Below are 12,288 nucleotides of genomic sequence, written 5' to 3'. Positions count from 1 at the left end.
AGAAAGAAAGAAAGTCAGAAAGAAAGGCAAAAAGAGAGAGAGGGAGGAAGGGAAGGAAGGAGGGAGGGAGGGAGGAAGGGAAGGGAAGGAAGGAAGGAAGGAAGGAAGGAAGGAAGGAAGGAAGGAAGGAAGGAAGGAAGGAAGGAAGGAAGGAAGAAAGGAAGGAAGGAAGGAAAGAAGGGACACTATGACCAATTAAAAGAAGGATTGGGGAAAAAAAGAAGAAAGTGTCCTCATTCTTGTTTTCTGCGATCTTTACATAATATGTAGTTGGCATGGAATGACTTTAAATAAAGATGGAGCAAAACAAATAGACCAGATACACTTTATTTAAAAAAAAAAAAAGTGCCGTATTTTGATTAAGAGATACTCTACAACACATGACAGTGTATCCAGACACTAAATATAGAGCTGAAAATCTACATTTAAAGAAATAGTTCAGGGTGTTGACAAAAACAAAAACTAAACCAGTTTAGTATCTAAAGAATCACACATTTCTCCTCTATTTCAATCCTACCCAGTGCTACCTTCGGTGTTGTGAGTCCAAATCTCATGTTTCTCTAAGCATTTCCAACATTTCCAACCGGAGCTTGCAATTTAAGAACCAGTGTAGTATACTAAGATTATTTAAACACAATGCAACTTCATAAACAGTGAGATCATTATCTTCTACCTCAATGTTCACTACCTCAAATTTTACCAAAAGTATACCTTTTGTTTCCCCAGCACTTTCGCCTGCCAGAGGATGACGTTGTCTAAACACATTTTCAAATGTTTTCTTTTGTAACAGTTAATATATTTCCAGGATGCAAGTCCATTTCTTTCTAAAAGGTTCCTAGGACTCCCATTGAAAAGTCAAAAGCAATGAGCTAAAAGGGATCACTTTTTTTTTGTTGGAGAAGAACGACACCCTTTGTGTTGAAGTGGGGAATTACAGGCTGTGGTCGCCTTCTGCACAGTGTCTCTTTGTCAAGTAATACATGCTGAAAAAAAAATAATACAGATGGGAAAATATTGTGCACTGTCAGATCTTGGAAACAGCCAAAGGATTTTTCCGCACCAATGTCTTGTCGATGACTTTCACATTCTGGCACCCTGAAAAAAAAATAATGCATACATTTAATATGAAATGAATGCAATAATAATCAGGCAGGTAATCGTTTTCCCAAGGAATGTAAAACTTGACAAATGTAAGGTTTATGATTCAAGGTAGGCTTGCCAAATCTTATGTGGCATGAGACCATTTTTATTACCTAAACAGTCCTTAACACAAAATGACTGGCACATATTTTTATTAACACAAAGAGTGTATTCTTTCTGCCACATTTAATAGAGAGCTAGTGGCTGAAAGCTCCCTTTTAGGATATGTCTGTAGCAAATGAAAATGTGTAGTGAGGATTCACAGAATGGCATTCTTCTTATGTAGACTCTGACAGGACTGTGAGCATAGCAGTGAGTAGACAATTTATCTTAGGAGTTCTATCAGGACAATCTGGATTATTCGGTCATAGAAAAGAATTCCTATTCACCACCAAATATGGAAGAGTGAACAATTTGCTCAAGGCCATTTTTTTGGCAGCTGGAAGTCCATTTGGAATCAAATAGTAGTAATGATGACACTTTTTTTTCAACCAAAATATATTGTTTATGTGCCAGGTACTGTTCTAAAAATTAAAAATATGGCAATGATGACAAAAGACAGAGATCTCTGCTTCACGTTGGCTACAGTCTAAAGGGAAAACAGATAACATATAATTCATAGAATTAGAATGTTAATTATATGACAGATTCTATATAGCAAGTGATAGGTACTAAAGAAAAGGAAGAGAACAATGGAAGTTGAGTGGACGGGTGAAGGATAGATTGCTCCAGAGCAGTCAGGTAGGATCCTTTGCTAATTTGTACAATTTACCAGAAAGCATAAGGAAGTCGTTCATTTGGTTAACTGGGGGAGAGACATCCAGGAAGGGTGAATAGCCAATGTAATAGATTCAAAATTAAAATACTTCTGACAAAATCACAGATTACCAAGGAGACAAATGTGGCCTGGAGGGATTACCCAAGGATGAAAGAGTAAGACATGTTATCAGAAAGGGTTAAACGTCATAAGGTCTTGTAAACCACTGTAAGGACTTTGATACTTACTTGGAATAAATCAGGAGCCATTGGAAAGCTCTGATCAGAACAATAACAGGGGCCAACAGTGCTTTAAGTGACCATTCTGCTTGCAGTGACAGGAGAGTGGTAAACAAACAAAGCCAGGCCTCTTATACCCAAAGCAAGAGAGGGGATGATGAAGTCAGCCATGTTGGTGGCAGTGGGTCATCACTGATTATATTATGATAAACACATCCTAATATTATAGTCATACTCTGATTATATTCATATTCTGATTATGCTCTAATAATAAAAGCTCTATAGCTGTGAGAGTAAGGAGAAAAAGAAAGAGAAGACTCAAGAATGACTGGAGATTTTCCACCTGAGCAATTGAAACTGTGGTATGAACATATCCTGAACCTGGAGAGGTTGCACATTGAGCAGGTAGAGTGGAGAGATTTAGCAGCCTAGTGTTGTACTGGTAGAGATTGGCCTGGTGCTTCACCAGTTAGATATATGCACTTATAAGAAAGAGCATGACTAGTTGCAAGGCAGTCAGAAAAATATCGCTCATGAAAATGTCAAAAATCGACATTAAGAAGCTGCCCCCAATTATGAATGCTATAGAACCTCACAGTTCAGAGGTGCTCTGTGCTGAGTTGTAAGTATGAAGTCAACTTCAAATCCATGCCATCCTCTTTCCCCTCACCCACTTTTCTCCCCAAAGAAACCTGGCTTAAAGAAACAGAAGTAAAGAAAGCTATGCGTGAGCGTGAGAGCCTTACCACTCAGAGCCATGGCCAGACGAAATTCTTCTTTGAGTATCTCAAGGACATCTTGGACACCTTTCTCCCCCTAAACATTTAAGTAATTCAAAATATATTGGATTAATTAGTATATCTACTATCATGCATTTATTTCTCTGTGAAAGCATTGTTTCATAAAATGACGTCTTTGTCTAGTTACCTGGAAAGCCAAGCCCCATATGATGGGTCTCCCCACAAACACAGCCTTGGCACCGAGGGCCAATGCTTTCAGAACATCAGTGCCTTTCCTCACACCCCCATCCAGGAAAACTTCCACCTTTCCTTCCACAGCCTCCACAACTTCTGTCAGAGCATCAATCTGTGGAGAGAAGATCTTGATAGTGTGACATAATTCATGTTGAAGTGTTGTTATTATTCATTATTAGTATCAGTAAGTAGTGGTATAAAAGGGTTTCAATTCAACAAACCAGTTTATAAATACAGTACGTCTTAGCTAGCAAGATCCATAGAAAGCCCACAGATTGGGAAAAGATCTTCACTAGCCATATAACAGACAAGGGTCTCATATCTAAAATATACCTGGAACTCAAAAATTAAATCCCCAACAACAAATCCTCAAAGAAACAACTGCCCAATAAATAAGTGGGCTAAAGACTTAAAGAGAAATTTCTCTGAAGAGGAAATAAGAATGGCCAATACACACATGAAGAAATGCTCAACCTCTCTAGCCATAAAAGAAATGCATATCAAAACAACATTGAGATACCACCTCACCATAGTTAGAATGGCTATAATCAAGACCTCTAATAACAACAGATGCTGGAGAGGATGTGGACAGAAGGGAACCTTAGTGCATTGTTGGTGGGAGTATAAACTTGTTCAACCACTTTGGAAAATAGTATGGAGGTTCCTCAAAAGACTCCACATAGAGCTCCCTTATGACTCAGCAATCCCACTTTTGGGCATTTACCCAAATGTTCACAAACAAGACCATACTAAAGCTACCAGCACCGTAATGTTTACTGCAGCCTTATTTACCATAGCTAAGATATGGAACCAACCCAGATGCCCCTCAGTAGATGAATGGATCAAGAAAACGTGGTATATATACACAATGGAATTCTATGCCTCCATCAGAAAGAATGACATTGCCCCATTTGTTAGGAAATGGAAAGACTTGGAAAAAATTATATTAAGTGAAGTAAGCCAAGCCCAAAGAAACATAGGTCCCATGGTTTCCCTTATTTGCAATAACTAGTATATCTCTGAGTCAAGCAAAAAAGGTCAGATAAGTTGATGTTAGGGAAATGAACCCTAAGATATGTATTCAAATGTTTTTTTTTCTTTCATGCGATTGTTACTAACACATTTATAAGATGATTTCTTTGTTGCTTTGTATGTCCCTCCCCCACGGCATAACCCCTGCTTTCACTGTATTTTATGTTGTTATAATTTGTGGAGGGGAAGGGAAAAAACAAATCGTTAACTAGGGATACAGGTGGACCCATTGCAACAATGAGATGTACAAGTCATTATGTTGAAAACGAACTTTACAATTTTGGTGGGGTGAGGAGGAGGATTGGGTGGGGAGGGGCGGGGAGAGGATGGGAAGGGATGGGAAGGGGAAACAAAGGAGGAGGCTACAATGCTTGATAAGAAATGTACTCTTTATCTTGCCCATGTAATGGTAACCCCTCTGTACAGTATTTTCACAATAAAAAAAAAATACAGTGCGTCTTGTCATGTCATCCTTTCACCATTCTTCTCCATCTTTCCCAAGCTCCATAGTTTTTTGTTGTTGTTGGTGGTGGTGTTAATTATTGTTAGCACTTTTTACTTATTGCAAAATCAGTCGCTGAAATTCGCAGAAGTAGTTATATATAAAAGCGCAAACATAACTAGTTATGAAAAATGCCATCTGTCTTTGATTTCTCTATCTACTATGCTTTTTATACAGATATACATTAGAAACTTCTCTATGAAACATTTTCCTTCCTCTTAAAGGAACATGATCATATGTAACATGAAGGTTTTGACTTGCCATGAATGATGGGCTTAGTGAATACAGAATCCTCACAGAGAATAACCTGGTAGTTTGTGTTATTCTTCCCCATTTGTAAAACATCTTTAAATTCATTTTCTTCAACTTCATAGCTTTCCCCATAGAAGAGAGAGAATAAATTTGCCCAGTCCTTGACTTTGACTTTGGCTATACAATATATATTGGTCAATAATATGCATGTAGATGTGTCAAAGGGCCATTTCTGAGTAGCACCCATTCACCCTTATTTATTTTACTCTACTTGATCTCGTACCTCTGCCATGTGTCATGTGGTGAACCACCCCTGGGCCATGCATGTTCCCCTCACTAGTTGGACCCCAAGGAAACTAGGAAGTAGATCTACATCAAGTTAAGTCCGTCTGGATCTGAAGCATGTAGCCCATACAGCTAGCTGATCCCAAGCCTGTATCAATAGAGCTCTGTTAGTACAAAGTTTCAAAGGAATAAATGTCCACTTAAAATCACAGAGTTTGGAATTTCATTTTACAACATCGTGTGGCAATATCTAATTGATGAAACTGACTGCTTTGTTCTAAATCTTCTTCTTTGAGAATTAAAACCATTCCTGTAGATAACAAAAATCTATAGAAATGACCCACATTCACCCCAAAAATGTTTAAATCTAAAATGAAATCCAGACTCCATTTAAGATGTATGCTGTGAACCTATCTTACCCTGAACTGTACTTTTTCCAGAAATAATTGTGCTGAAATCACTCAAAGGCTTTCCTACTTCTCCCTTAAAATTTTAGTGGGTAAACTTAAATAGGGTTTTATGTAAAAGGCTAAAAACCAAACACAGCTACAGATTTGGAGGAAGTAAAGGCAACACTTGGCATGTGGCCCTTAAATGTCTGGCAGGTAATGCGATTTTCCCCTTTTCTTTTTGGCTTTTCTGCCTTACCAAACATACTTTGGATCCATTTACATAGGTCCCCTTCCCTATACATAGTCCTCCTTTTACATTCAGGCAAGTTACATCAACATATAAATGCTACAATTTCCAAGTGATGATGCAAGCCATAATTAAGCATATTTCCCCCATTTGAAACCAGAACCAAAGAAAAATATTAGCTAGCTCCAGTTCAATATGCATTTTCAAAGTCACACAAATCAAGTCTGTTTGGGTTATTCCCAATGCTTAACCTGGCCTCAAAGTAAACTAATAAGAATACTTAAAATGTGAATCTTGGGTTATAAAATGGAGCATGCATTTGTACTTCATGTGTCTGTGGATAAGGAAGTTCTTTCCAGTGCCCAGTCTTTCTAACCTTTCTTTTTCGTTCAATAGCTGAAGCTTTATAAAAACATATATAAACAATTTTGATCAGGGCAGATTGAACAAATAAATACAGGTACACAACCCATTTTGTTAAGGCCTGGTTCCTGTTTATTTTTTTCTTTTACTTCATATCCCCTCACTTATTTTCTTCACTTCTGAAATTTTAAATACAGAGCCTTAAACGACTCAAACCAAAGCAGTTGAATAGAATCAAAATCACACAAAAATCAGAGTTTCTTTTTTTAAGAGCCAAGGAGAGTAGTGTGAATAAATCCACTCCTGATTCGCTACCTCATTCATCCATCACTCTTGAGAACTTGTTCCTAAGCACACTTAGACAATCACTGGCCCACAGAGATTTAGCTCACTATTGACACGCAAATCTCACCACAGTGGTTTTCATTTCTAGCATCATTTTCTAGAAGGCCTATGGTGCACTGGAATGAGCAGAAGCTAGAGGAGCCAGGAACTGGCCATGTGCCTTGTTTTCACCAATAGAACATAGAAGTTAATCGTATATCAGTTTGAAGCCTCATTCTCTGGAGACCTGGTATGACTCTCTAGGAAACCTGCCTTCTCTTGAGAACAAGCCCATTTAATATGCAACAAGAGCCATCTCTGCTGAAATCTTCTGTTACCAGCCTGACCCAGGGCACCTACCAGCTGACCATAGGCTCCTCTATGTATGGACTACAGTATACAGAACAGATCTCAGCTTCTATTGCCAGCCTACAAAACTGCGAAAACAATAAATGGATATTGCTTTTAGCCAGCAGGTTTCAGGATGGGTTGTTACACAGCAAAAGCCAACTGATACATCAAGTATTTCTCCAATATGGAATTACATACCCTTTATTTACTTTTATCAGGGCAGAACTGGGAATATAACTCAGAGCCTTGCATCTATTAAGCAAATGTTCAACCACTGAACTAAACCTTAAGCCTCATGAAACATACTTAAGGATTCAATTTGACTCCCAACTGCTTATGAAAATAGTTTACAGTGGAAAAGAACATTTTAAGTCTGAGATAGTTTGAGTTTAGTAAGCAACAAAATAAAAAGCAAACCTGGTAGGGGAGGTGTTCTTAGGCTCCAAACTCTACAGAGAGTCTGAGAAGCTCTGCTGCTCTGGATTTTAGAAATTAATTTTGTTCTATCATATCATATGATTGGAGCCCAGGTTAGATCACATTACTGCCATGATAGTTCGAACCTTGAGATGAACTAAGCGTTTTTGGTTTGTTTATTTGTTTTTTTCCTACTGTTGTTTTGTTTTAACTCCTTTTGGATATAGCAGATGCCTGGCAGTAATTTTCAGAATAATGGATTAAGAGGAACTGAAGTGAAATTCCTGATCTAGGATGTCTAGTAATATGTATTACTCCACATTGAGGGAGCCCATGATTTGTAGAAATACATAAATCATATAGTCCCATCATTGCATTTCCTTTTTGCAATCAACACAGCACTAGGAAGAGACCTAGGAATAAAAGAAGTCTGAGCCACCTTCTGCACCCTCTCTTACCCCATCTGAAAGACAAGGGGTAAAACATTCAATCCAATGGTCCCATTTCAGTGCTTCTCCCATGACATCACATGGCCCCTGGGATCTGACTTATGATGTAACCAAACCTGCAGACAGTGAGACCTTCTGTGTATCTCATGAAAAGTTTGACACCACAACCTCCTTTGCTCACCTCAAAACCCACACAGTGAAGGGGGAAAAAACAAATCACCCTTTGCCATACACTGAGTACTTTCTCCCATTTCTCTCATCGTCGTGGGCCTTAAATTTGCTCTAAAGTATGAAGCAAAGCTCAGGCAAGTATCTCCCTTCATGTACATAGGGGAGGGTTATTGTTTTTTTAAAAAACGGTCTCTGAGACCACAACTCAAAAAGCCCTTTTAGGTAAGTTTCCATATGCCTTCAGCTAGAAGGAAAGAAACCACACCATTTAGATATTTTCCCCTTAAAATCTAGTTAGATTTGATTTCACGAGATTTATATTTTATTTTTAGAAAACAAACTTAATTTGGCCCGCACACTAAGTCTATGTCCTCATACACAAGTGAAGCATAAATCTGGGGAAAAGCCTTGAGCTGTAACCAACTTCTCCACCCTGCTCCAATGAGGGCTTCACTTTCTACCTCTTTTTTTTTTTTTTACCTGTAGACAACATTTAATATCACCTCAAATGTCATGTCTCTAGAAGCAAAGCTGAGTCGGAGAGGGCTGACAACTTCCAGGGCTATGATTTTAAATCTTTGACAGGATAAATCCTACAATGTACAGACTGGGTTGGCCACAACCATTAGTATTTCAGAGAAGAAGAAAAAATCCTGACTGCCATACATGCACCCAATATTGCCCTGCTGGCATTCATTCTGCCGTAAGACTCTCACAGATGTTCTAAGGATTTTGCTACATCAACCAGCTAGTTTTTAATGCACTAGTACTCTACTACTGCCTGGCTGCTCTATCGTTACTAAGTACGACATTCAATTTCCTGTGGTTTGAATCAATACAACAGGATCAATACAATTATTCCAGTGACAGCCAACCATGCAATAATGATGACTGAATGGTGCTGATAAAGGGGAGGGTGAGGTACATGATGATCCATGTCACAGAAAAGCTGCAGTTAGGAAACTATCTGCTACAGTTAGTAAATACATATACATATATATATACATATATACATACATGTATATATATGTTTCAAGCTTTGTTATATAATACAAATTTGCTTTACCTTTGGTAGATGAAGTGATGAAATGATAAACCATTATAGCTGAAAGGCACTAGAGAAATCATCTAACTGATGCCTCACTGATAAGGAAATCATGACTTGGAACAGACATTCATTCTCCCTTTCCAGTTCAGGGTTCCATTTTCTCTGTCATGGTCTACGGTAATTATCAAAGGTACTTAATAGTTCCTCTAGTCACATTTTGGGCCAAAATCCTCTGCTGTATACCTTCTGTTGTATACCTAATGACTCATAATACTCAAGAACCTCTCCCTTAGACAGCTTGAACACCATCACATGCCAACCCTTCCCATAACACATGTAGGCTCCTGACTGTACAACCAGGAGCCCACCTGGGAACAGGAGAAAATGCAAGATAGCTGCCACGTGACTGCCTCCTCCGTAGAAATCCCAGCCAAGTCCTCTCAAGTAAGGGAACCGTTTCAAGGCCTGCATCTTTTTTTTTTTTGGTCAGTCATGGGGCTTGAACTCTGGGATTGGGTGCTGTCCCTCAGCTCTTCAGCTCAAGGCTAGCACTCTGCCACTTGAACCACAGTGCCACTTGCTGTTTTGTGCGTGGTTTATTGGAGATAAGAGTCTCACAGACTTTCCTGCCCGGGCTAGCTTTGAACCTCGATCCTCAGATCTCAGCCTCCTGAGTAGGTAGGATTACAGGTGTGAGCCACCTGCGCCCAGCTTCAATGCCTACATCTTAATAGTTTCTGGCCACTGTTTCCAGACCAGAGATGGATGAAATCTACTTCAGACTGTGTTAGTCCACATGGCATATGATTGTTCTCTGCTTTCCTACTACTTAAGTTGTATTGGTTTCTTTGGCTCTGGGTCCTCTTGGAGCTAGTTGCTTTCTGTGACAGCTCTCAGAACTACACTTTGCAGAACAGTTTAAATTTTGTGTCTAGATTTGTCCAGACCATTGTATAAAAAACATAGCTTTCTACTGGAATCTCCCAGGTAACAAAAAAAAAAAATCCTAATACCTGTGTACCATCCATGGATGGTTAAGATTCTGATGAATTGATCGGAGATGTGGCCTGCGCAGGATGATTCCTTCAAGTACTACAGAGAGTTCAAATATTCACCTGAAGCTGGGCACTAGTGGCTCACACCTCTAATCCCACCTATTGAGGAGGCTGAGATCTGAGGAATGTGGCTCAAAGCTAGCTGGGGCAGGAAACTCTGTGAGACCTTTATCTTTGCCACCGGAAAACCAGAAGTAGTGCTGTGGTTCAAAGTGACAGAGCACTATACTTTAGTGAAAAAGCTCAGGGACAGAGTCTAGGCCCTTACTTCAAGTCCAGTAACTTCACCCCTCCCCAAAAAAATCACCTGAGGCACTATTCACCTCAACCTGAGTTGCCTATTTGCTGCTGCCTTCCTCTAAGCTAATATGTAGGCGTTCAATTTCCTTTCCTTTCCCAGTACCTTCTGTGAACTTTTTACTATGCCTCTCCCCTCATCCCCTGGAAATGACCAATTGTCCCTCCTCCCGACTTCTTGTCACATGGTGCGATTCATTACAAGATCCACCAAGACTTTAGTGATTTCCACAACTGTATGTTAGTTTATCTTCTTTTCATTCTATAGCTTGATCCTTTCCTTTATATTCTAATGTATATGATTCTTACTCATGTACCTATAATTAAATGATTGCCTTATTACTTAACAATGCTTCTTTTATAACTTTACAAATATGTACATTGGGCTAGTTAAAAATTATATTATCTAGTTATATAGTTCATCTTTGGTGACTGCACAAAACCAAACAGAGGAGAGGTAAAGACAGTCATCTTCCGATGAAATGGGAATTCCAAGGAGAAATCCCTGCACATGGAGAAACTCACAGTGGCCGGCACCCCGTCGAGTTGTCGAGCTCCATGATTAGACACCAAGATCCCATCCACACCGAGTTTAACTGCCTCCCTGGCATCATCACCTGGAAAAAGCAAAACACCATCCTATAGAAACAGCAACTTGACCAAAGTTCTGGATTCCGGGGACTGTCTCAGTCAAAGGACGAACCGCCTCTCATTCACTGTATTCCTTGATTAATAGTCTGAGTAATAATAATTTTTAAAAACACTGCCCAGGGATTGGATCAAGAAGGAGGATTTGTAGTAGTTTTCTTCCTGCAGAAGTTTGTATCAATAGAATTATGTAATGGAATGATCTCTAGTAGTAAATATTCATGCTGATAGAAACTACCTATGCAAGAGTATAGTCATAATAAACATTTTAAATTAATTAAATCATACCAGTTTCATCATTTAGTGCAATTTGTACTTTACAATTTAGGTAGTGTAAAATAATATAAAAGCAGAAAATGCATTTCTATTTCTACATAGTGTCTACGTAGAAAATAAATTATACAACTTGTGGATGGAGACAGGAAGAAAATATGGGGAGACAGAAAGAGAAGGTGTGACAGGTTTTCTTACCTGACATATAACTGTAACCCCTCTTTTATGTCACCTCTACAACAGCAATAAAATATATTTTAAAACAATCTTTAATACAAAGTGATAGAAGTCACTTCCTATCACATACTATTGTACTATTGTTAAGTACTATTGTACTATAGTAACTATTTTAATTATTATTATAGCCCCCCCCTCTCTCCTTAGACAAGGAGAATGTGTGGGCACACAGAGGGAAGGCAGAGATCTATAATTCAAGAGGCGAGTCCTTCATATAGAAAGTGTGTTTGATGGCTCCCTAAGCCAAGACTCCCTGCCCGGAGTTGTGAGAAAATAGATTTGTTTTGTGTGGTGTAAGCTGTCCTGTCTAAGGTATTTGTGATGGTGGCCTGAGTTGATTACTATCATAATTATTTTTTTCCTTAAGAGTGCACTTTTAAGGAACGCTATGATAGACTCAGTGAATTGCTAGCATTTAGTAATTATAAATGGTCTCTGGCTTTCAATGGTTGGATTTATAATTTTCCAGTTTCACCATAGCATGAAAGCAATATGCACTGAAGCACAGTTGAAACTGCGCTTCACATTTTGGATTTGGCTCTTTTCCTGGGCTAGCCATATAGAGTGAGGTACCCCATCATGACTGGGCCAGGGCAGTGAGCTTCACTCCTACCCAGCCACAGGAACACAAGGGGAAATAACCAATATTCTGCAGTGTACTGTGCTGGCAGTGGTTTTTGGATGCAAGTATTCAATAAATTACACAAGATATTTAACACTTTTTTTTTTTTTTGCAGGTTGTGGGGTCTGAACTCTGGGCCTGGGAGCTGTCCTGTCCCTCAGCTCTTTAGCTCAAGGCTAACACTTTACCACTTGAGCCACAGCGCCACTTCTG

General features: G+C 39.0%; 1 protein-coding gene across 1 annotated transcript in view; it reads right to left on the bottom strand.

Annotated features, from left to right (window-relative positions):
* Positions 1-311: 311 nt before the first annotated feature.
* Hao1 (hydroxyacid oxidase 1) overlaps positions 312-12,288 on the bottom strand; it is a 47,181-nt gene continuing 35,204 nt past the window's right edge. Inside the window, exons 5-8 of the mRNA XM_042694522.1 lie at positions 10,821-10,912; positions 3,064-3,222; positions 2,883-2,952; positions 312-1,095 (exon numbers count right to left, since the gene is read on the bottom strand). Coding sequence (XP_042550456.1) covers positions 1,025-1,095; positions 2,883-2,952; positions 3,064-3,222; positions 10,821-10,912 — 392 coding nt within the window. The 3' untranslated portion in view covers positions 312-1,024. The remainder of the gene's footprint in view (positions 1,096-2,882; positions 2,953-3,063; positions 3,223-10,820; positions 10,913-12,288) is intronic.

The sequence above is a fragment of the Dipodomys spectabilis genome, unplaced genomic scaffold, assembly GCF_019054845.1.
Source record: "Dipodomys spectabilis isolate Male_0828 unplaced genomic scaffold, ASM1905484v1 ptg000175l, whole genome shotgun sequence".
Lineage (NCBI taxonomy): Eukaryota > Metazoa > Chordata > Mammalia > Rodentia > Heteromyidae > Dipodomys > Dipodomys spectabilis.
This window is presented reverse-complemented; position numbering and strand designations above follow the sequence as displayed.